At 42.4% G+C, this 25097-nt stretch overlaps 1 protein-coding gene across 3 annotated transcripts in view; it reads right to left on the minus strand.

Moving 5' to 3' along the window:
• Nucleotides 1-10544: 10544 nt before the first annotated feature.
• The window catches only part of SDAD1 (SDA1 domain containing 1), a 30574-nt gene continuing 16021 nt past the window's right edge, over nucleotides 10545-25097 (minus strand). For 2 of the 3 annotated variants that reach the window (XM_045079890.1, XM_045079891.1), the window contains 11 exons: nucleotides 24639-24696; nucleotides 23496-23554; nucleotides 22655-22731; nucleotides 22397-22494; nucleotides 22214-22290; nucleotides 21144-21270; nucleotides 18571-18665; nucleotides 18241-18431; nucleotides 18051-18135; nucleotides 17095-17256; nucleotides 14011-14637 (listed from right to left, as the gene is read on the minus strand). In XM_045079890.1, the coding sequence (XP_044935825.1) occupies nucleotides 14554-14637; nucleotides 17095-17256; nucleotides 18051-18135; nucleotides 18241-18431; nucleotides 18571-18665; nucleotides 21144-21270; nucleotides 22214-22290; nucleotides 22397-22494; nucleotides 22655-22731; nucleotides 23496-23554; nucleotides 24639-24696 (1113 nt within the window). In that variant the 3' untranslated portion in view covers nucleotides 14011-14553. Of the gene's footprint in view, nucleotides 12703-14010; nucleotides 14638-17094; nucleotides 17257-18050; nucleotides 18136-18240; nucleotides 18432-18570; nucleotides 18666-21143; nucleotides 21271-22213; nucleotides 22291-22396; nucleotides 22495-22654; nucleotides 22732-23495; nucleotides 23555-24638; nucleotides 24697-25097 lie in introns of those variants that run through there. The other variant, XM_004766253.3, reaches the window with a different exon arrangement.

Here is a 25097-nt window from a genome sequence, read left to right on the forward strand (position 1 = left end):
TTGTTTATTTTTTCATTTTTTTTTTCCCGTTTGGTAACACTTAAAACTTTTTAAATTTAAATTCAGTTAATTAACATATAATGTGTTATTTGTTTCAGGAGTACAGGTCTGTGATTCATCAGTCTTATATAATACCTAGTGCTCACCATAATACATGCCCTCCCCGGTGTCCATCACCCAGCTGCCCCTTCCCTCTCATCCTCTGCCCCTTCAGCAACCCTCAATTTGTTTCCTATGATTTAGAGTCTCTTATGATTTGTTTCCCTCTGGTTTCATCTTGTTTCATTTTTTTCCTCTCTTCTCCTACAAGCCTCTGCCTTGTTTCTTCATATGATAATTGTCTTTCTCTGATTGACTTATTTCCCTTAGCACAATACCCCCTAGTTCCATCCACATCATTGCAAATGGAAAGATTTCACTTTTGTGATGGCTGCGTAATATTCCATTGTATATACATACCACATCTTTAACCATTCATCTGTCAGTGGACATTTGGGCTCTTTCCATTGTTTGGCTCTTGTTTGACATTGCTGCTATTAACATAAGGATGCACATGCCCCTTTGGATCACTACATTTGTATCTTTGGGGTAAATACCCAGTAGTACAATTGCTGGGTTGTAGGGCAGTTCTATTTTCAACTTTTTGAGGAACCTCCTACTGTTTTCCAGAGTGGCTGCACCAGCTTGCATCCCACCAACAGTGTAGGAGGGTTCCCCTTTCTCCACATCCTCGCCAACATCTGTCTTTTCCTGACTTGCTAATTTTAGCCATTCCATTCTGACTGGTGTGAGGTGGTATCTCACTGTGGTTTTGATTTATATTTCCCTGATGTCCAATAATGTTAAGCACTTTTTCATGTGTCTGTTGGCCGTCTAAATGTCTTCTTTGCATAAATGTCTGTTCATGTCCTCTGCCCATTTCTTGACTGGATTGTTTGTTCTTTGGGTGTTGAGTTTGATAAGTTCTTTATAGATTTTGGATACTAGCCCTTTATCTGCTACGTCATTTGCAAATATCTTCTCCCATTCTGTCGGTTGTCTTTTGGTTTTGTCTACTGTTTCCTTTGTGCAAAAGCTTTGATCTTGATGAAGTCCCAATAGTTCATTTTTGCTTTTGTTTCTCTTGTCCTTGGAGATGTGTCTAGAAAGAAGTTGCTGCAGCCGAGGCTGAAGAGGTTGCTGCCATGTTCTTCTCTAGGATTTTGATGGATTCCTGTCTCACATTTGGATGTGATGTAAGAAAATGGTTCAGTTTCATTTTTTTGCATGTAACTGTCCAATTTTCCCAACACCATTTGTTGAAGAGGCTGTCTTTTTTCCATTGCATATTCCTTCCTGCTTTGTTGAAGATTAATTGACCGTAGAGTTGAAGGTTCATTTGTTGAAGAGGTTGTCTTTTTTCCATTGCATATTCCTTCCTGCTTTGTTGAAGATTAGTTGACCATAGAGTTGAAGGTTCATTTCTGGGCTCTCTATTCTGTTGCATTGATCTATGCGCCTTTTTTTGTGCCAGTACCACACACTGTCTTGATGACTTCAGCTTTGTAATAGAGCTTCAAGTCTGGTGTTTTGATGCCGCCTACTTTGGTTTTCTTTTTCAACATTCCTTTGGCTATTCAGGGTCTTTTCTGGTTCCATCCAAATTTTAGGATTATTTGTTCCAGTTCTGTGAAAAATGTCAATGGCATTTTGATAGGAAGGGATTGCATTGAATGTAAATATTGCTCTGGGTAGTATAGACATTTTAACAGTATTTTTTCTTCCAATCCATGACATGGAATGTTTTTCCATTTTTCTGTGTCTTTCTCAATTTCTTTCATGAGTGTTCTATAATTATCTGAGTACAGAGTCTTTGCCTCTTTGGTTAGGTTTATTCCCAGGTATCTTATGGTTTGGGAGCAATTGTAAATGGGATTGACTCCTGGGGTGCCTGGGAGGCTCAGTCAGTTAAGCGTCTGCTTTCAGCTCAGGTCATTTTCCTGGGGTCCTGGTACTGAGCCCCGCACTGTGCTCCTTGGTTAGTGGGGAGCCTGCTTCTCCCTCTCCCTCTGCCTGCTGCTCCCCCTGCTTATTTGCTCTTGCTCTCTCTCTCTCTATCTCACTCTGGCAGGTAAATAAATAAAATCCTTAAAATAAATAAATATCTAAATAAAGAGGATTGACTCCTCAATTTTTTTTCTCCTGTCTATACTGTTGGTGTATAGAAATGCAACTGATTTCTGTGCATTGGTTTTTTATTCTGCCACTTTGCTGAATTGCTGTATGAGTTCTATCAGTCTGGGGGTAGAGTCTTTTGTTTTCCACATACAGCATCATGTCATCTGCAAGGAGTGAGTTTGACTTCATCTTTGCTGATTCAGATGCCTTTTTATTGTTGTTGTTGTTGTTGTTGTTGTTGCCTGATTGCTGAGGCTAGGACTTCTAGCACTATGTTGAGTAGCAGTGGTGATAGTGGACAGCCCTGTCGTGTTCCTGACCTTAGGGGAAAAGCTATCAGTTTTTCCCCATTGAAAATGATATTTGCTATGGGGTTTTCATAGATGGTTTTGATAATATTGAGATATGTACCCTCTATCCCTACACTGTGAAGAGTTTTGATCAAGAAACGATGCTGTACTTTGTCAAATGCTTTTTATGCACCTGTTGAGAATATCATATGGTTTTTGTTCTTTCTTTTATTAATGTATTGTATCACGTTGATTTGCAGGTGTTGAACCAGCCTTGTAGACCAGGAATAAATCCCACTTGGTCATGGTGAATAATCCTTTTAATGTACTGTTGGATCCTATTGACTGGTATTTTTGTGAGAATTTTTGCATCCATGTTCATCATGGATATTGGTCTGTAATTCTCCTTTTTGGTGGGGTCTTTGTCTGGTTTGGAGATCAAGGTAATGCTGGTCTCATAGAAACAGTTTGTGAGTTTTCCTTCCATTTTGGTTTTGAAACAGCTTTAGAATAGGTGTTGGGTGCCTGGGTGGCTTAGTACATTAAGTTTCTGCCTTTGGCTCAAGTCATGGTCTTAGGTCCTGGGATCAAGTCCTGCATCAGGCTCCCCACTCTGGTGAGTCGCTTCTCCCTCTGCCCCTCCCCACAATCACACTCTCTCTCTCTCATGAGAATAAATAATGTCTTTAGAAAAAAAAATTTTTAAAAAGAAGAATAGGTATTAATTCTTTAAATGTTGGGAGAATTCCCCTGGGAGGCCATCTAGCTCTGGACTCTAATTTATTGGGAGATTTTTGATGACTGCTTCAATCTCCTTGCTGGCTATGGGTCTGTTCAGGTTTTCTATTTCTTCCTGGTTCAATTTTTGTAGTTTATACACTCTAGGAATGCATCAATTTCTTCCAGATTGTCAAATTTGTCAACATATAAGAACACATAATATGTTTTTATAATTTTATTTTTTTAGTGTTGATTGTGATCTCTTTTTCATTCATGGTTTTATTTATTTGGGTCCTTTTTCTTTTCTTTTGGTAAGTCTGGCCAGGGGGTTTTCAATCTTATTAATTCTTCCAAAGAACCAGCTCCTAGTTTCGTTGATTTGTTCTACTGTTTATTGTTGTTGTTGTTGTTTCTATTTCATTGATTTCTGCTCTGATCTTTATTATTTCTCTTCTCCTGCTGGGTTTAGGCTTTCTTTGCTGTTCTCTCTCCAGCTTCTTTTGGTGTAAGATTAGGTTGTGTATTTGAGACCTTTCTTATTTCTTGAGAAAGTCTTGTACTGCTATATACTTCCCTCTTAGGACCTCTTTTGCTGAATCCCAAATGTTTTGAATAGTGGTTTTCATTTTCATTTGTTTCCATGAATTTGTTTTATTCTTCTTTAATTTCCTGGTTGACATGTTCACTCTTTAGTAAGATTCTCTTTAGCCTCTGTGTATTTGAGTTCTTTCCAACTTTTCTTTTGTGATTGAGTTCCAGTTTCAAAGCACTGTGGTCTGAAAATATGCAGGGAAAATGTGTCTCTTGCAGACAGCATATCAATGAGCCTTGCTTTTTTATCCAATCTGACACACTGTGTCTTTTGATAGGGGCATTTAGCCCATTTATATTCAGAGTAACTATTGAAAGATATGAATTCAGTACCACTGTATTGTCTGTAAAGTGGGTGTTACTGTATATTGTCTGTTTCTTTCTGGTTTATGTTTCTTTTGGACTCTATCTTTGCTTAAAGGATGCCTTTTAATATTTTTTATAAGGCTGGTTTGGTAATCAAAAATTCTTGTAGTTTCTGCTTGTCCTGGTAGATTTTTATTACTCCTTCTATTTTGAATGACATCCTAGCTGGATAAAGTATTCTTGGCTGCATATTGTTTCTCATTTGGCACCCTGAATGTATCATGCCAATTCTTTCTGGCCTGCCAGGTCTCCATGAATAGGTCTACTGCCAGTCTAATGATTCTACACTTGTAGGTTACCTCTTGTCCCAAGCTTCTTTCAGGATTTTCTCTTTGTCTGTGAGATTTTTAAGTTTCAGTATTATTTCAGGATGTTGACCCATTTTTATTGATTTTGAGGAGGGTTTTCTGTGCCTCCAGCTTTTTGATGCCTGTTTCCTTTCCCAGATTAGGGACGTCCTCCACTATGATTTGCGCCAGTATACCTTCTGCTCCTCTTTCTCTTTCCTTTTCTTCTAAAAATCCCAATTATTCTAATACTGTTCTGCTTTATGATAGCACTTATCTGTTGAATTCTCCCCTTGTGATCCAGTAGCTGTTTATCTTTTTCTTATCTTTATTCTCTATCATTTGATCTTCTATATCACTAATTCTCTCTTCTGCCTCATTTATCCTAGCAGCTAGAGCCTCCAATTTTATTGCATCTCATTAACAGCCTTTTTTTTTAAGATTTTATTTATTTATTTGACAAATAGAGATCACAAGTAGGCAGAGAGGCAGGCAGAGAGAGAGGGGGAAGCAGGCTCCCTGCTGAGCAGAGAGTCCGATGTGGGGCTTGATTCCAGGACCCTAGGATCATGACCTGAGCTGAAAACAGAGGCTTTAACCCACTGAGCCATCCAGGCGCCCCTCATTAACAGCCTTTTAAAATTTCAACTTGGTTAGATTCTAATTCTTTTATTTCCTCCATAAAAGGATTATCTAGTATCTACTATGCTTTTTTCAAGCTCAGCAAGTATCTTTATGATATGAATTCAGTACCACTGTATTGTCTGTAACTCTAGCTCTGACATCTTACTTATTGTTACCCTGAACTCTAGCTCTAACATCTTACTTATATCCATAATGATTGGGTCCCTGGCAGTCAGTACTGCATTTTGTTCTCTTTTTTGAGGTGAGTTTTTCCATTTTGTCATTCTGTCCAGAGAAGAACAGATAAAGAGAACAAAATACTAAAATGGCAACAGCAACACCAGAGAAACATACCCTAAACAAATCAGAAGAGATCTGAAACCTGGGGGGGTGGTGGAGAATATAATCAGACAAGTGAGCAGAATAGGGCAATACACTGAATTCTGTATTTTGGTCTGGTTTTTTTTTTTTTTTTTTTTTTTTTTAGAAAACTAGATCCCAAAATTATAAAGGAAAAAAACTTATATATGAATAAAAATAAAATTGAACACAATGAAAGGGTAGAATGTGTTTGTAAAAATGGACTTAAAAGACAAGAAAAAAAAACAAAAGAGAAAGAAAACAACAATAACAAGAACAACAAAAAGAAAAGGGATATAAACAGACAGACAGGTGAGCAGAACAGAGTAATACACGATCTCCTGAGTGTATTTTGGTTAGTTTGCTAGAGGAGACTACATCTTAAAATTGTAAAAAGAAAAATGTACATGTACAAAAATAAAATTAAATACATTGAAAAGATAGAAGTAACTGTGATTTTGAAAATTAAAAAAGAGTTTAACAAAACAAAAACAAAAAAGGAAGAAGAGGAAGGAAAAAAAAAAAAGAATATGATCAGACAGGTGGATAGAACAGAACCACACACTAAATTCTGGGTGTACTTTGGTCTGTTAGAAGAAACTGCATCCCAGTATTTTAAAGAAAGAAAAACCTATATGCACACACACACACACACGCACAAATAAGGTTAAATACAATGAAGGGATAGAATGCAACTGTAAAAATGAAAATTAAAAAATTTTTAAAGGAATTGATAAAACAAGAAATTGATTGAAAAGAAGAAAAAAAATTTAAATAATGAAAATTTAAAAAATTATCTTTGAAAGATTAAAGAATCATGAGAAAAAAGCCACGAGTTCTATGTGCTGTATTCCCCTAGGGTGGGCGTTTTGCAGTTCTCGTGGACTGGTAAACTTGGTCTTGGCCGGATGTTCTTGCTGATCTTCTGCAGGGGGTGGGGACGTGTTGCAGTGATTCTCAAATGTCTCTGCCCCAGGTGGACTTGCATTGCCCTAGCGAGGGCCCAGGCTAAGTAATCTGCTCCAGTTTGCTCAGTGTGGCTTTCGTTCCCTGAAGGATTTCTGTGCAGCTTTAGAGGATGAGAATGACAATGGCGGCCTCCCAGTCCCTGGCCCCACTCCTCGGTGAGCCCTCGGGGAAAAGCAGTCAGTCACCCATCCCCTGCCGCACTCTGTGCTCACCTGGTCTGTGACCCAGCATTTCTATGTCTGACACAGGACTCCGTTTGGAGTCTCCAAACCCTGCAGACTCCAGTGGTGCACTCCTGAGCCAAGAGCAGTGGCCTGACTGTGGCCTGGATCAAGGTCTATGGCAAGGCCGAGCTGAGAGCTCACTCCTCAGCTCACTGTTTGCAGCCGGCTTTCCTGCTCCAACACCTGGGAGCTCTGCCGCACTCAGACATCCTGGTCTTTCTGTGACCCCGAGGGTCCTGAGACCACACTGTCCCAGGTGGGGTTCCATCCCCCACTTAGCCACCCGAGGGATGTCCCTCACCAGAGCCGACTTCTAACTGGCAGTTCTGGTTTCGGGCTGCCTGGCTCAGTTACTTGCCAGGAGCCGGCTGATGGAGGGTCCCTCCCCCATGGTCTAACCCATATGTCGCCTTGAATTCACTTCTCTGTATGTCCCACGTTGCACAAAGCGGTCAACTTTCTATTCGTAGAGTTGCAGCTGTTCTTTTCTTCGCTCTCCTGTTGCATCTGCAGATGTGCAGAAAGATTTGGTAGCGGTCTAGAGTTGTTCCTGGGACCAGACGAAATTCAGGTCTCCTACTCCTCCGCCATGTTGGACTCTCCTCTCTCATTTTACTCAGTTTCAAAGCAGTGTGGTAGTTTAAAAACAAATGCACATATCCTCCAACACTCCGTCCATGCAATGGTGGAGCCTATTTCCCCTCCGAGACTGTGAGCCGTACTTGATGACTTGCTTCTAGTGAACAGAATACTGCTTTAGTGAGGGCATCTGACTTGTGAGACAAGATGACAAGATGACCAGCCTGCTCCTGGTGCTCTTGGATCACTCACTTTGCAGGAAGCCAGCTGTCAGGCCCTAAGGACACTAAAAACGCCCTGTGAAAAGGTTCCTGTCTTAAGGAACTGAGACCTTTTACCAAGAGGGAAAGAGGAACAGAGTCTTCTTGCTAATAGCCATAGGAATGAACTGTCTCAGAAGTGGCTCCTCTAAGCCCAGCTAGGCCACCCCCAAATTACTGATCCCCAGAAACTACAGAACAGCATTCGTCGTTTTAGGCTCTCAACTTTGGTAAATTGTTATGCAGCAGTAGATAACTAATAAAGACATGGTACCATGAGGGTTACCATCCTAACTCCTCGAACTGTAGGCACGGCTTTGGAACTGAGCAGTAGGTGGAAGCTGGAAGGGCTTCAGGCAGTATTAGTGAAAGCCTCCAGGTCCTGGACTAGACCACGAGACGTCTGACGGCCCCTAAGGAGACCGCCCCTAAGGAGACCGCCAGTAGTGGCTGCAGGGGAAGCGAGGAACAAGTTATTGGCGAAGTGAAGTGGTTGTTACTTAGTGGCAGGACATTTAACAACATTGTCACCCACACGAATGGGGAAGGTAGAAAATGTAATGAAAGAACTGAGTGACCGAGCTTGATTTCCAGTCAAAATGTTGAAGTTGCCACCACCTTCTTTTTGCTGCTTATAGTAAAATGTGAGAGAAACTTAGAAGGACAGCCGCAAAGCCTCCTGCAAAATGGGGTACAGCCACTTTGGAACAGAGTTTGGCAGTTTCTTACAAAACTAGAATACTCCTCATAGAGAGCGGCAACTGCTCTCCTTCATATTAATCCAAAGAGGTGAAAACATATATCCACACCTGCACGCAGATGTTTCTGACAGCTTTATTCATAATTGCCAAAACCTAAAAGCAACTGAGATGTCCTTCAGGAGGTGAATGGATAAACACACCATGGCCTATCCAAAGAATGGGAAGTTATTTAAATAGCACTAAAAAGAAACGGACTATCCAAACCATGAAAAAAACATGGAGGAAACATAAATACATACTAAGTGAGGGGCGCCTGGGTGGCTCAGTGGGTTAAGCCGCTGCCTTCAGCTCAGGTCATGATCTCAGGGTCCTGGGATGGAGCCCCGCATGGGGCTCTTTGCTCAGCGGGGAGCCTGCTTCTCTCTCTCTCTCTCTGCCTGACTCTCTGCCTACTTGTGATCTCTCTCTCTCTGTCAAATAAATAAATAAAATCTTAAAAAAAAATACATACTAAGTGAAAAAAAACGGTAGGAAAATGGTAGTGATTGTCATGGCTCCACCTCCATGACATTTGGCAACAGGCAAAACTCTAGTAAAAGATCAGTGGTTGCCAGGGGTTGGGGGGAAAAAGGGTGAATAGGCAGAGCAGGGAGGATTTTAGGGGTAGTAGAACTACGCTGTACACTGTAAATGTGGGTAATCATCATTATACACTTGTCTAAACCTACAGAATATACAAAACTAAGAGAGAACTCTCATGTAAGCTATCACTTGTCGTGATACTGATGGGAGTTCATTGACTGCAACACATGGATCCTTCTGGTGCATTTAGCTTTGCTGTGATCCTAAAACTGCTCTTAAAAAAAAAAGAAAAAAGTATTCAGAGGCACCAGGGTGGCTCAGTCGGTTGAGCAGTCCATGCTTGGTTTCGGCTCAGGTCATGATCCCGGGGTCCTGGGATGGAAGCCTGCACTGGGCACTGCACTCAGGGGGAGTCCGCTTCAGGAGTCGCTCTCCCTCTGCCCGCCCCACCCCTGCTCTTTCTCTCTAAAATAAATAAGTAAATTTTAAAAATTAAAAAAAAAAAAAAAATCCATTTTTTAAAAAAGTATCCAGGACTGGTTTTGAAAATTCCCAGACAAAAGTACATATGGGAACTTAGTCTGTCAAAGATGGCACTGCTCATCTGTGGAGATACATGTAACATAAGTGACTGACTAAGAATTGGTATCCAGAATACATAAAAATCTCCTACAAATCAACACTTAAAAAAAAAAAAGCTATAAAAAAAGAACGAAATGGCAAAAATCTATGTGAAATGACCTCCATCTCTCTAGTAATCACTGAAATTCAAGTTAAAACAGTATTATTTAATAAACAACAGAGTATTTCCTCTTGGGCCTTTATTATTCATATTTTAAACGTGCAGTTTGATTATGCTATAAATACTTTAGTTTGTTCTTTTCATTTATAATAAACATTTCCTATTGTAAACATTTTTATGGCTTTAAAATCTTCCATCATGTGGATAAATCAAAACTTAACCATTTCCACAGTGAGGTTGGACGGACAGTTGGACCGACGGAACAATGAAGGCATACAACCCGGTGATGAAGCAGTACGGGATTAGCTGTGCTCTGTTCTTACCTGCATTTTTAAATAAGTACCAACTAAAGACTATACTAGGAGAGAAAAGTTTATTTCCTTATAAAAGAGAAAAAGCGCCATGTCAGTGCTTTACTTGTCTATTAATTTTCAAGATCTTTTTTAAATCTCATAAAATACATTTAAAAATAAACAGTTAATTTTTAGTTTTAATTTTTATACAGCAAAAGGCTGTCATTTGGTGGAACTGTAATATTCTTGGTAACACAGTTTAAAATGTGTTTATCTACAACAGTTTGAAGAACAGAATATTCTAATTAAACATTCTGATTTAATTCTGAGTTGTCATGTGACACTTTAAACAGATTATAAATTTTCAAAGAATTAGAATATGAGGTAATGAGAACACAATTTATACATAACTTTTAAGAAATTCTACTACTTTTTAAACCATAACTTTTCTATTTAGGAATATTTCCAACTGCCTTCCTGCTTATCGCAAGCATCAGTTTGTTAGCGAACAGCCGTTCCACCCTCTGGCCAGCTGAACTTCTCACTTTTTAGGATGCTCTCAGCCCTATGCTCTGCCTTTTCTGATAGCTCCATAAGCAGCCTGTGTTATACAGACACTCTGTAAGTCTACCTCCTTCCTGTGTCATAGGGCACAGTCACCCGCAGAGCATTCAATATACATTTCTGTATTTCAAACTAACCACCCCCAAATGGAGGAGGGGTAAAACAAATAACTGTTACAACTATAATCATTGTTTCATTTCACAAAGATGAAACAAAAATAAAATAAAAGCAGATATCTAATCGTTGATGAGAAATTTATTGAATGTTCACTTTGTGGCAAATACCAAGGTAAGTGCTGAAAACATTCTCAAAATTTTCAAAACAATCAACGAGGTAGGTGGTCTTGTATTTACAGAGAGAGAATGGACAGGGAATAAATCATGTATTCAAATACTTGCTACGCCCCTAACTTCCTGGGCACTGAACCAGCACTAATGATACAGCAGGGAACAGACTCTGCCTTCTGTGGAACCTGCTGGGGTCACATACAAAATGGGCCAGAATTCTAGGTTCATACATCACTTTGTAAACATTCTGAGCTTGGAAATGGGTGTTCATCCCTGAAATGGATCCATACTTCGGAATGACAGAAAAGCAGAGACTGAAAAGTTGAAGCTCAGACCCTGATGGCCTCTTCTAGGTATTTTTACCTTCTTTGACCCTGAAAGATCACTCTGCCTTTGCTGACAGCATCCGACCTTGTGAGAATCTGATCTTCAGGTTTACAGAACATATTCTCAAAGGAAGATTTATACAATAAAAGGCATCCGGCAGAATTAAGATACTATGTGATTGAAGACATAAGAGTTAAGACTTTCATCTTTCAACTAGCTATTTTTCTATCTTGCATATAAACCTCAGTTAAGAGCAGGGCGAAGTCACAGTAGAACAGGAGTCCGAGCACAGAACGGACTTTGGCCTCCAGGCCTCTAAGTGGGGTCCGAATGTCCTGAGGAAGGGGGGACTTCCAGGAACCATCAGAAGTCAAGGAGCAAAGCTGTGAACCCTAAGGGCTATGCCATTTCTAATTTTATTTACCTCTCTCAAGGAGCCACCCAGTTCAAGAGTACAAACAAAAAGAGAGAGAGAGAAGTTTCAGGTCTGAAATAGCAAATTTGCATCGGACACTTCCTGTTAAACCCTAAAGCTACTGAAGTTGACTCTTGAGAACTCCCCTCACCGGGCCAGTGCGACTTAGTCCCTGAACTTCAAGATTTTCACAACGAAGGTCCAGTGATCTGAGGCATCTTTGCAGAAGGCCCCAAAGTTTCACGTAAAACCAAAAGTGAACACAGAGAGTGAACAAGAGAAGTTTTAGAAGCTACTTTCTAATTCTGGTGGGCAGAAAACTGCCTTTTACTCTAAAATAACAGAGAACACTTTTCTCATCTACCACAATATGACCCAGGAAATCGGAGGCAAAGGCACCCGCTATTTCCAAATCAATGACTTGCAAACAGAGGCTGAGCACGGCCCTGTGTCCCCTGAAGGCTACTCAGCCACGCCAAGGGAAGGGAGACCAGCACAGCAGTCCACACACACCACAGGACCTATCTGAGATTAGGAACCTTTTATTGAGACAAAGCAAACAGTGGGCTGAAAATACCACAGCATGAAGGCAGGCTGGGGAGACCAGTCCGACTTCTTTTTCCTCTATGGTGGTCCAAATGACGAACTAAAGACACTCCACGATTACTATTTATACTTAAGGCAATTTAAAAAGCAAGGTCGTAACCAAAAAGCCTATACCTGGCATTCAAAAAAATAGTTTTTGGATGGACTAAAAGAGCTTAATTGGCTATGAAAAACCTGTACAGCAGGGACCTGTTCTGAGCAGGTAAGCCTATATACAAGTAAGAAACTCTTACTCTTGTAACATTGTCCCGTTTAAAGAGAAAATCTTGAACTCCCGTGCCCTGCAGAGGCCTCTACAACCCCAGCGAAGCACAGACCTACCTCTATTAGAGAACTATTCACACTGCACTCCAGATACACACACGACACACATCTGCCCCCTCGCGTTTCCCAAACAGGCTGCGAGTGCCTTCTGGGAGGGCCACGGCTCACTCATTCTTGTCCCTACAGTGCCAATCAGCAGGCACCCAACATTTTTCTTCTTTGCACGAATGCGAAGTGACAGTAATTTTACACCACCGGGGACATTTCACACATTCCCACCACTACCCATCTCCAAAACAGAAACACTAAACTGCTACCATGTTTACTGCTGTTTTTCACAATAAAGTACTTTAGGACTCTTTAATGTAAACAGACAACCTTGATTAATTTTCAAGATAATGATACAAATGTAGCATTCTTCTTGGGATGGAAAATTTGCTTGGAAGTTACTTCATTCTTTTTCTCTTTTTCAAAAGTGCATCTCGTAGTGCCAGCTGAAACGTAAGAAAAATTATTTAAACGTGGGAATCTTGGGTACCCCGTTATACTAATTTGGTTATACAGCAGTGCACCAGAATGGAATCACTAAATCAACACATCATCCTGAGGGAAGTGTGTGTCTTAGGTGTGTGACGGATGCTATTCCACGAATTCCCAAGCACTGTTGATTCCTAGAAATTTTTTAAGACCCCTGGCTTTTGAATTTTAACAATATAGATACGTGGTTTTATTTGTTTGCTTTGAAGAATTTTGGGGGGTGGAACTGGCCTGACTTTCTATCTAAATGTTCAAATTTTTTGGATTTTATGATTTTTAAGTTATTGCTTCCTTGCCTTTATTCATATCCGGGTCTTGGTATGTCTTTGTAGACAGGCAGAATAGCTAAGGGTAGACACTTAAGGTAGAAAAATTAAGTTCACTTTAACCTAATTTGTATGGCTGAGGAGGTATTTCTCCGACTCATCCATGTCTTAATTTCTCATCTGTCAAATCTAAAATCACAGTACCTATTCATATTGTTGGATACTGATTAAGTTAGTTAAAAAATGGAAAGCTTTAGAATAGTCAAGGCACAGGGTAAGAACTGTATGTTAGAGAATGATGTTATAACCCAAGGTTCCATAGCTTTAATTCTGCTCATTAAACTTTGTGATAAACATCTCAGTTCCCTTCCCCTTCAGCTGCCAGCATCCGAACACAAGGGACCTGTGTATTCTCCTTCCTCTTCCTTTACCTTTCTTACGGCCGCACTGCAAGCTCCTCCTCTCTCTGCCATACGCTTTACCTTCCTTTTCTAGCCTCATCTTTTTACGTATTCTTCTTTTTAAAATTAAGATTATTTATTTACTTATTTAGCAGAGAAAGAGGAAGAGAGAGAGAGCGAGCGAGCACACACACACAAGCAGGGGGAAGGGCAGGCAGAGGGAGAGGGAGAAGCAGGCTCCCCCAGGAGCAGGGAGCCCAATGCTAGGCTCAATCCCAGGACCCTGGGATCATGACCTGAGCCAAAGGCAGACACTTAACTGACAGAGCCACCCAGATGCCCGACCTTTTCACATATTCTGTGAGTGTACTCCAAAAATGTATAACAAGACCTCATGCGGGGCGCCTGGGTGGCTCAGTAGGTTAAGCCTCTGCTTTCGGCTCAGGTCATAACCCCAGATCCTGGGATCAAGCCCTACGTCAGGCTCTCCACTTGGCGGGGAGCCTGCTGCCTCCTCTCTCTCTCTCTCTGCCTACTTGTGATCTCTGTCAAATAAATAAATTTTAAAAATCTTAAAAAAAAAAAAAAAGACCTCATGTACATTTGTCAAGCCATGGAAGACATTTTTATTTAAGACAACAAAACATCATGGAGGAGTCGAAGGGGTATGAAATGTGACTTTTCCAGAGGGTGCTTCGGGTGTATGAAATAATAGAAAATATACACTGGTCTCTAGCCCTGGTTCCTGGCACAGAGCTCCTAGAACTGGTCATTTCCTAAGTGATAAGGGCATCTCCTGTTAATATTGGTCTTTGACCCTGTCCCTGACACAAGGCTCCCGAAACCTTTGTAAATTCCACATGGCAAGAGCACTAGGAGCATCTTTTCTACTGAGGCAACCAGATGGGTTCCTGGAAATGGGCTGGCCGAAGAAAGACCTTCGGATTTTTGGCCCCCTCCACCCTGAACACACATTATTTTCCAGAGAGGAGAAAGAGGCTGGAAATGGAACTAATAATTGATTCTGCCCAAGTGATGAAGCCTTCAAAAAATCCCTCTAGGGGCGTCTGCGTGGCTGGGTTGTTAAGCATCTGCCTTCGGCTTGGGTCATGATCCCAGCGTCCTGGGAGGGGGCCCCACGTCAGGCTCTCTGTGCGGCGGGAAACCTGTTTCTCCCTGTCCGGCTCCCCCTGCTTGTGTTCCCTCGCTCGCTGTGTCTCTCTCTCTGTCAAATAAAAAAAAAAAAAAAAAAAAAATCCTTTCAGTGTGAGGCTCTGAGAGCTTCTAGGTTAGTGAACACATCTGCACTGGGAGGGCGACGTATCCCACGTGTGTCCACAGGGACAGAAGGTTCTGCATTCAGGACCCTCCCAGACCTTGCCGTCTGTTTCTCTTCACCTGGCTGTTCATCTGGGCCCTTTACTAAACTGGTAAACTTAAGTAACCACTGCTCTGAGTCCCCTAAGCAGCTGGAGCAAATTAATCAAACTGAAAGAGTGGGTAACTGGTCAGAAACACAGGTTATCACCTGGGCTTGCGACTGCTTTCTGAAGTGTGTGTGTCTGCGTGTGTGCGTGCGTGCGTGCGTGCGTGCGTTTTCGGGAGGGGACCTGGGGAAGGCGGCAGGTGTAGTCTCATGACAGTGGCTTGTGGGATCAATGAATCTGTGGGGATTGACACCGCCTCCAGGAAAACAACGTCAGCACAGCATTGCAGGACACCTTGCCAGTATTATAGAAAACTACTCGCGTAGGGACAGAACATTCACACGCTGTGTGTGACCATAAATGTCAGACGTGTAATGTGTGAGGAGCAAAAGATAGACACAAAAGGTAGACTGAACTGGGTTCTTCTATTTTAGATCACATGTCCGTTTGGGGGATGCTCTGAAGTTGCATAGCCGATCCCGCAGCCACCAGTTACATGCGGTGCTTGGACACTGGAAAAATGGCTAGTCCAGGCGGAGATGTGCCACAAGGGTAAAACACACTGGCTTCAGTTAGTTCAAAAACAAGAGGGTACAGTATCTAATGACTTTTATACTGATCATATACTGAAATGATACTATTTTGGATATATTAGCTTAAATAAGATTATTACTAAAATGAATTTCACCTCTTTTTATTTTTTTATTTTAAAATTATTCATGCGGTTTGTATGGAATTTCTATTGGGAAGGGCTGGTCTAGAGGGAAGAAGAGAGTAAGAGAAAATCAGGAACCCAGAGTCAAATTTTGTAATGAAGAGACCTTGAAGAAACTATGGGGCAAGGATCCATAAACAGAAATTCTCCTCTCAAGGTTCTAAATGACAAAGAAACTGGAGAACAAAGGAAAGACATTCTTGAACCAACAGGTGCGATGTCCCGTGAACTCTTACTTCTAAATAAAAAATCCTTTCACCTCATGACTCAAGAGGTGCTGGCCGGGAACGAAGCTAGGCTTCCAGATCATGCCAGAAAAAATCTTGCTGAACCAACAGAGGAGGAGGGAGTCGGGGAACACCCTCGGTCACAAAAACTTCGTAATAAAGGAAGGAACAAACCATGCTAAAACTCAGTGGTTACCCTTCTTCAACCCTACCGTCCTACAAAGAGAATCCAAGCCGACTTCCTGCTAAGCGCGTGAGCTCAATGTCGCGACCTTGAGATCCAGAGTCAGAGGCCTGACTGACTGAGCCCCCCCAGCACCTCACAACTCGGGTATTTAAAATCCAAAAGGGTACCCTGCTTTACATCTCAATTTTAACAACCTCTCTTCAAAATGCTGTCACTGTATTATTTACATGATGTTGCTGGACATAGTTTAGAACCAGGAAAATGAAGTAAGCAGATAGATTTTATTTTTGAAGTATTTTATTTATTTGACACATAGAGCCCAAGCAGGAAGAGCAGCAGCAGGAGAGGGACAAGCAGGCTCCCCACTGAGCAGGGAGCCAGATACAGGGCTTGATCCTAGGATACTGGGATCATGACCTGGGCCAATGGCAGACACTTAACCGGCTGAGCCACCCAGGAGCCCCAGGTAGATTTTAAATGGCACCTTAATTTAGTTAATACTCCCATGGTGCCCCCCCAGATGGAACACTGCCCTGGAAATCGGGCCATTAACTTTCTGGCCTGGCAGGCTCATCCTTGGCTAGCAATCTAGGAACCCTGGTTTGCTCCTGACTTGGTTTCCTTGCGATCCTTCAGAATACATTTAGAAATGCTCTGGTACCTTCCCCGTGGAGAAAGGTAAGAAAACATGAATCTGTTTTATTATTATAATGAATTACTAAATAAGCCAGCCAGCTGGACAGCATAGGACTACACAGCAAAGCCTGTATATGGAAACCTGTAAACATAAAAGCTTTGCAAAAGGGCACATAAGGAAGGATCGTATTGTATTTCACAGATGTAGTGTCGAGACTGTTAGCATAGGGCTGACCTTACAGACCGTCTAGCCTCCACTCCTTTGAGGAAGGAAATGGACGCCCCTTTGGTCACACAGGTGAACTCAACCCAGTCAGGTGTAGGATTTGCATGTCCTGACCACTTCCCCCCTCTCCGTGCTCTCCAATAATGCTCCCCATTAATCCTAAGACACACGTAACACAGGGTCCTAAAGGCACAACTGCCTCAAGAGTACAGACATCTTAAAACGACAACAGCGCTCTCACCAATCAAGCCTCACTGAACTCACCTGCTTTTCTCGGAAGGAACGCTTGTTTTTTGACCGGACGTTATGGCTGTATCGCATCATCATAAAATTCTTCTGTTTCTTCTTCTCTTTATTTGTGGAACTGGAAAATGGGTTCATTTTGGTTTTCTTCCTCACAAATTCCTTTCGGTCTGTCTTTCCGGCCTATTAGCACACACACAAGAACACTTCGAGGGTCAGCTCCCCCATAGACACGCCAGGCGCTCTACTGATGCCAAGGACAAAAGGAGGCTGCAACTCTGTCCTTGTTCCCCAGTAACTCGCTCCAGGGGAGAAATGACCATGGTACACTGAAATGGGGCAAGGGAGCTCAGTGGCAGAAAAGGGCATAATTCAGCCAGTCAGATCAGAGGAGCTTCCTAGGAAGGAATGAGCTATTTTCGGCCGGCCGAAGGCATGCACAGCGAGAGAGAGGGGGAGGTGGAGACTTTCAGGAAGCGCGGACAGAAAATGAGAAGGTGGAGAAGGAAGAATATGGGTTTTTAAACTCATCTGAACAGGTTCCAGTACCAATGGAATGTGGAACCAGTATGGGATGGTGCGCAAAACAAGTAAGGTGTAGAAACCGGAGCTGGTGAGACAGGAGGTTGGAGGCTGGAGATGTGCAACCAGATACGGCCACAGCCCGTGCCAGAGGCTTTTCTTTAACGACTATAAACATCCCCCTGCTTTCCCAATAGCCTGGATAAATGCACTGAGCGGCCCAGATGCCAGCACAGGGGTAGGGCCTTTCTGTGTTCTACATCTTGTTTTGGATTGGTGGTTTCCTGGCTATTTGTTAAAACTCATCTAACAGAACCAATGCCTGTGCATTTTCTTCTACACTATTTATACCTTTATTTAAAACATCAGAATAAAACACTGCTCCTTTTAGTTCATTCTTCACCTTATTTGCTTTTTGTTTGAAGAACCGGGGGCTGAAATGGTACTTCACTTACCATGGCCGTTGCTAGCCGTGTCTCCTTGTCAGACTTCGGTTTCTTATGAAGGCGTTCAATGTCCCGAAGAGAAAGCAGCTCGCCCCTGCGGTGAAGGACAAGTATCGTCTGAAACCAGGGCGGAGGCCCTTCTCCTGATCCGCGCCACCACAGGAGCGGACAGGAGCAGCCCCGGGATGGGTCGTTTTACCTGGACTCCTCATCACTATCAATTTCAACGTATTTCCTCTTTTGGGCTTTCCCCGGGGCAGCATCGAGTTCCTTCCTCATTTGGGCCATGCGGATTTTCTGGAAGTCTTCCTGAGTTAACACGCGGCTTGTGCTAACGGCTGCCGCTTTGGCTTTGCGCTCGTCCACGGGCATGCTGTTGAGCTTCTGGGACTTGGAATACACACAAGAGAGGTTTAAAGAGAGACCAGCTCAAGTGAGAGCTAAGTGCTCCCCACGGCCCCGCCCAGCACAAATTAGGTCTTAAGAAACATCGGAGTGAGGCCCAGTACGAGGACATTCCAGGACTTACTATTTCTTGCTGTTCTTCGTCAGAAGAGTGCAGCACATCAACCCACTCGCCATCGGCATCCGCCTCCTCACTGAGACTGGTACTTTCCCATCCGTCTGTGTGACACACAAGACATTGTCAGTGCTGTCCCTTCATGCTGTACTCACGGTAAGTCTAAATAAATTCAGCAAAAGCAAGGTTAAAGCCAATGGAGCTCTACTGACCAAGGATTGGACAATGTTTATTGCTAAATAAACCACATCAATTTAACTAATTTATAGAACGGGAAATAAGCACTGACCATGTATCTACCATACGCTAAAACCTTAGAATCACTTTTTTTTTTTTTTTTTTTTAAACTCTCATGACTCAAAAGAAGAGGAAGAGACACTGTAAGTTAAGATACCCACCCAAGCCACACTGCTAGAAAAGTGGCCATTCAGTGAAATCATAAAAATCATGTCTGAGGGGTGTTTGGGTGGCTCAGTGGGTTAAGCCTTTGCCTTCAGCTTGGGGCATGGTCTTAGGGTCCTGGGATCGAGCCTCTGCTCAGCAGGGAGCTTGCTTTCCCCTCTCCCTCTGCCTGCCTCTCTGCCTACTTGTGATCTCTGCTTGTCAAATAAATAAATAAATCTTTGGGACGCCTGGGTGGCTCAGTTGGTTAAGCAGCTGCCTTCAGCTCAGGTCATGATCCCAGCGTCCTGGGATGGAGTCCCACATCGGGCTCCTTGCTCAGCGGGGAGCCTGCTTCTCCCTCTGCCTCTGCCTGCCATTCTGTCTGCCTGTGCTCGCTCTCTCCCCCCTCTCTCTCTCTGATAAATAAATAAAATCTTTAAAAAAAAAAAAATCATGTCTGAATCTAGAGCCAATGTTCTTTCCACCAAAACGGCAAGCGGACATTTCTCTTGGCCACACAGCAAGGGTCTGACAACTTGTCTAAGCGCATTTATACATGTTTTTAGAAGCTCGTTAGAAACAGTCATTCAGAGAACGGAAGTGGAAGATTCTGGATGCGGAAGGACCGTGTAGATACCTCAATGAGGAGGAGTAGTTCTTACTGGAGTCACAGCACAGTAAGCTTTCGAAATCACAGATACTTGCAATTTTTCAGTTATTCCCCACAAGGAAGTGGTTCATCTTTCTGGTATGGCATATACACAACCACTCCAGTGGAGGCCTCAGCTCTAGCTCTAGTCTGGTCGCCTGCTACATTCCACCCTGTATCCTACACTCTAATGGTTTCTTTTTTTTTTTTTTTTTTTTTTAAAGATTTTATTTATTTATTTGACAGAGAGAGATCACAAGTAGGCAGAGAGGCAGGCAGAGAGAGAGGAAGAAGCAGGCTCCCCACTGAGCAGAGAGCCTGGTGCGGGACTCGATCCCAGGACCCCGAGATCATGACCTGAGCTGAAGGCAGAGGCTTAACCCAATGAGCCACCCAGGTGCCCCCACTGTATCAGTTTCTTATATCCTTCAGGGCTTTGCTCAGTTTGCCTGGAAAATCTCCACTATTCTACCATTCCACACTTATTAGTCAAGATATAGCTCATGGGTCAGCATCTTTGAGTTTTGTTTTGTTTTTTTTTAAAGATTTTATTTATTTACTTGTCCGAGTGAGCACAGGCAGACAGAGTGGCAGCAGAGGCAGACGGAGAAGCAGGCTCCCGCTGAGCAAGGAGCCCAATGCGGGACTCGATCCCAGGACACTGGGATCATGACCTGAGCCACAGGCAGCAGCTTAACCAACTGAGCCACCCAGGCGTCCCGAGGTTTTTTTTAAATGTCTTTATTTGAGATAGCACGCAGGCCGCTCGAGCAGGTGTAGAGGCAGAGAGGGATTCAAGGAGGCTCCCCCGTCCGTGGGGACGCGGGGCTCAGTGCCAGGACCCTGAGATCATGACCCGAGCTAAAACCAAGAGTCAGATGCTTAACTCACTGACACACCCAGATGCCCCTCTTTGAGACCTATTTTGAACTTCTGGGGTAGACCTGACTTCTCTCTTGCCCTTAGGCCGCATTTCAATCATAAATGCTGGTTAACACTTTACTGCTGAGCTATTTAAGAAAGGTCTTCAAGGACAGGACACCATTCATCTTTACACTGACAGCAGCTAGCTCACGGGTAAGGCTTTACAAACTTTTGCTGATACAATTCATGAATTAATATGAAGAAAACAGGACTCTAGTAATCAAGGAATAAAGGCTAATCCTGGAAATCAGAACGGAGTCTTCTCAAGCATTCAATAACGTCCAACAAGTGTTCTTCAACAAGGGGACTGCTTATTGGGGGGTTGCTCAGGACTAATCCTCATCGTTTTTTCTAGGCAACAAAAAACTAATATTTTTCCCGAATGCCCCGCAGGCTCTACCTAAGGGGCAGCTGTCCTGAGGGCGTGACCTCTACACTACAGTGCAAGTTCCCTAAGAGCAGGAACCACGCCCATTTTGATCCCCGGTGCCTGTTAACAGTGCTTGGCACACAGTCCTTGCTCAGTAAGTATCTGTTCAATGAATGTTCAGTCAGCATAAAGATTTCAAGGTCGATACTGTATAGGAGTGATTTTATCTCCAATAATGGTGAAATGAAAACAAACCTTCATCGTTTTCAGCATCCTCGTCTTTTTCAACTTCTAGAACTTCTGCTCCTGGAATGTAATCTTTAGCATCCAATTCTCCATATTCTTGCACTCTCGCTTCTAGGGAGGCCTCCGTAGGCTTCCCCTAAAGGAAAGAACATTGTTTTGAAGATTTATTTATTTGAGAGAGAGACAGAGTGCGCACGTGTGCTTGTGCTCGTGGGGGCAGAGGCAGAGGCAGACGACGTCAAGCAGATTCCCTGAGGAGCACGGAGCCCAAGCATGAGCATCAAGAGGTGGATGCTAACCGACGGAGCCCTCCGTCACCTTCTCCACCCCCTAAAATAAGGGTTTGTTTGTTTTTTAAATAAGGTTTTTAATAAGGTTCTTAGACGGCATTATTCATGAAAAGGATTCTTAGGGCACCTGGGAAGCTCCGTCAGTGAGGCACACACTCTAGATCCCAGCTCAGATATAGAACTTAGGGTCGGGAGTTTAAGCCTCCAAAAGATAGGACTCTCTAAGATGATGAATGTAGAAGGGAGAATCATGAACAATGGAAGTAATCAAAGGACAGAAACAGTCGACTTATGCCTTGGGGCAAAGTAAATCCCTCAGCCAGGACTGTGCTCCTACTTCCTTGCTCTTCTCTGATATGATCCGGACACTGGCAGTGAGCGGACAACAACTATCCAATTCTCAAGTCTTGAGATCGCCAGCTCTCTTTCTGTTCCAAGCACACATTTCTCTTCCTTCCCGCTTCCCAAGAGGTTCTACCTGGCTGGGAAACAGCCTGTTCAATACTGGCATCAGTTACTGTCCTTTCTCTGGAATTCTCATCTGTTAATGATATCACAAGCTTTCAAGAGGAAACAGCCTGATGGGTCTGTAAGATTCAGTCAGCATTAAAGAGCGTGTGCCAACTACAGAACAGTTAAAGCGACGAGATTTAATTCAATTGTGTTCTGAGAATAAAATTACCAGTACTTATAGTGGAAGCTTCAAAAACACTAAAACTCACACTGTAGGAAGCTAGTCTCACCTTCTGAGACTGTAACCTTTGATTAACATGCATGTCTCTCACTCACCCGGAACTTCTTCTGCAACATCTTAGGATTCAGTGTTCGGAAGAGCTGAATCAAAGTTCTAGCAGACATCATCACATCTGTAAAATAACACCTTTAATTAGGAACTCCAGAGCAAAGAGTCTATTGATAAAAAAAAGAGTCACTTGATATTCTTTGATCTACGGAGAAAAACAGGCATCTTACTCTTATCTCTGTGTGTTTTATACTGAGCCAGGTCTTGGAGAAGTTCTTCAGTCATGGCTAGAGGACATCGAGCTGTTATCTCTTTTATAGCATTGATTCTAGAAAAGGAAAATGAATTTTAAAAGCCCAAACATCAATCTCAGATGGTTTAATCTAAGGTTTTCTAAAAAGACTAAATCAAAAGGTATAAATTGGGGACTTCCAGGGTCAGCTGTCCATTAAAAACATATCCTCTGCCTCCAGGGACATTCGACATACCCTACTGTCATGACCTCCCCAGAGTTCTTGTCGGTGACAAAATTGTTGGCCACAGTCGTGAGCACTGACTGAATGATCTGAATTGGGAATAAAAGAAAAGAGGTGAGTGCTGATAAAATGCCTCTTCTACTCTGAAACATGTGAGGACGAAGGGACAATAGACCGTTCACATAAAACTCTTCCGTCCTCAGTCTGGGAGTTGGAAGGACTCAAGACGGAGAAAGACAGATAAAAATAGTTTGGGTAGCAGTCCTCCCGGCTATCCTCAGATTAAATTCTGCTCTCTTTTAGTATTATTTTTCAAGTTGGATTTAAACAATTGCTTTGATTCAGGACAACCCAATGATTTTGCTTTATTTTATTCTATTTTATTTATTTTTAAGTAGGCCCTACACCTAGCATGGAGCCCCAAACAGGGCTTAAACTCATGACCCTGAGATCAAGACCTAAGCCTCCTGAGTCAAGAGTTAGATGTTTAACCAACTGAGCCACCTAGGTGCCCCTCTAATGCTATTTTAATCAAAGAAAGGAATTATCCGCGTTGAAAAATAATTACTATAAATAAGTTTACTGATACCCCTTTTTAATTTATTGATATTCTTGACTTCTCTGACAAAAGATTTAGCAATTAAAGTCAGAATTCTCAGCTTTTCTAAAATGAACTTTACTTTTCTATAGGAAAAAATTTTTTCAGTTTCTATAACTAAACTTGTATGTCCATCTCTTTAAGAGTTAGTGTCTCTTCTCATTTTGAAGAAAAACCGGCCCAGTGAGAAAAGCCACAATGATACAGTTGGTAGTGGCACTGCTAGGAGACAGAAATAAGGGGTAGAGTTCTCACCTCGGGGGGTACTAAGTGATGAGATGCTTGGGCAGCATACAGAAGGATCTTTGTTACTTCTAAAAAATGTAAGAGAGCAGAAAGATCACAGTCAGTTTACTGCTCTGCCTCTCAGAACTAGTATTAAACATGGCAAGCACGTTCTCGCCTTAGACGCTACTGCTGCCTAACTCCACCCGGAACCTCGAGCTCCAGAGCCCTGCATGGCTCACATCTCACTTCCCTCAGGTCCCTGCTCAGTCGCTGCCTTTTCAAAATGCCTTTCCTGATATATTCTAACCTAGAACTTGCCCCAGCACTCTGTATTGTCTTTATTCTTCCCTTTTCCTCAAAATACTTTTCTCCATGTAGACATTTTATACACAGCACTCTCCGGATCTCCCTCCAGACTGAAAGCTCTACGGAGGTGAGGACATCCTTTATGTGGTCTGTGGAATTCTTAGCGACGAACTCAGGGTCCAGCCTAGAAATCACTGAATAAATAACTAAAAATATATACGCATGCTCTCCCTTCAAAGGGGCAGCATATATTAGGAACAAGCCCTCCGACAAAAGGAAGAAGTGAGGTGAATCCCAATTTGCCATTTATTTGCCGAGGGACCCTGGTCTTTTTATTTCTGCACCTCACAGGACTGAAGCGAGATCTGATGAGATGATTATGTAAAGCACTTAGCACAGCACCTGGCTCCTGTTAGAGGTTCGATAAATGCTGGCTTCCTTTCTATCTTGGTTCAAGGTCAAAGGCAAAAGCAACCATCTCTTCTTTCCTGCCCTTATGTTGTTTTGAACTGAGAATACATGTGAGGACAATGATAATGTAACAGAAAATTCTGGTATCTATTACAGTTACAGTAGGTCAGATTGCTTGTTTAGAACTTTCTACCTGTTTAAAATATTACAAAAAGACTTGCTTTGAGAATCCAGTCTTTTGTCTTCTAAAAATAACTGTTTCTTAAAGTTGATAAGCAGAATAATTAACCCATGACAGACTGGGGTAAAGAAAACAAAAGGGTTTCCCTCCCCTCTTCTTAAACAGAACACACTTTACTCTTCACTCTTGCCTTTAATAATTCCAAAACAAAAGGCATGGGTAGTTATTCCAACCCTTATTCAGCAAAGGAATGTGGCAAGTGGGAAGCTTACCTCTTTGGTGGGGCTGCAGAAACCTTTGCAGAAACGGGTAGAAATTGAAGAGAAAAAGCTGTGGAAAGAAGCATAATCTTTAATACTTATGTAATTGATGTCCTAGAGGTTTATTTTTCCCTAACGCAATTTTCTCACCACGCTCAACTAACTAGGGATCATTATTTATTTTTGTTTTTTCTCAATAATTATTCATGATCCACTGTACTGTGTTACCCAAGGAAAGGGAGGGCATGCTCCTGCCATCCTCATCATGTCAAGGAAGAAGTATATGCACAATCAACTAGGAGGAAAAAAGGAAACCAAAATGTAACATTCTTCTATTTTTAAAATCGGTGTGGCTGCAGAACTAACTTTCTTAAGTCTTCAAAGATAAAGAGGATTATAGGAAGGAACAGCAATGATAGGCCCCAAAGCAAGGGATAAAATAGTAACTCGAGCCTGAATAGTATCTGGTAA

Source organism: Mustela putorius, unplaced genomic scaffold (genome assembly GCF_011764305.1).
Source record: "Mustela putorius furo isolate JIRA1106 unplaced genomic scaffold, ASM1176430v1.1 tig00000430_pilon_pilon_pilon, whole genome shotgun sequence".
In the NCBI taxonomy this organism is placed as follows: domain Eukaryota; kingdom Metazoa; phylum Chordata; class Mammalia; order Carnivora; family Mustelidae; genus Mustela; species Mustela putorius.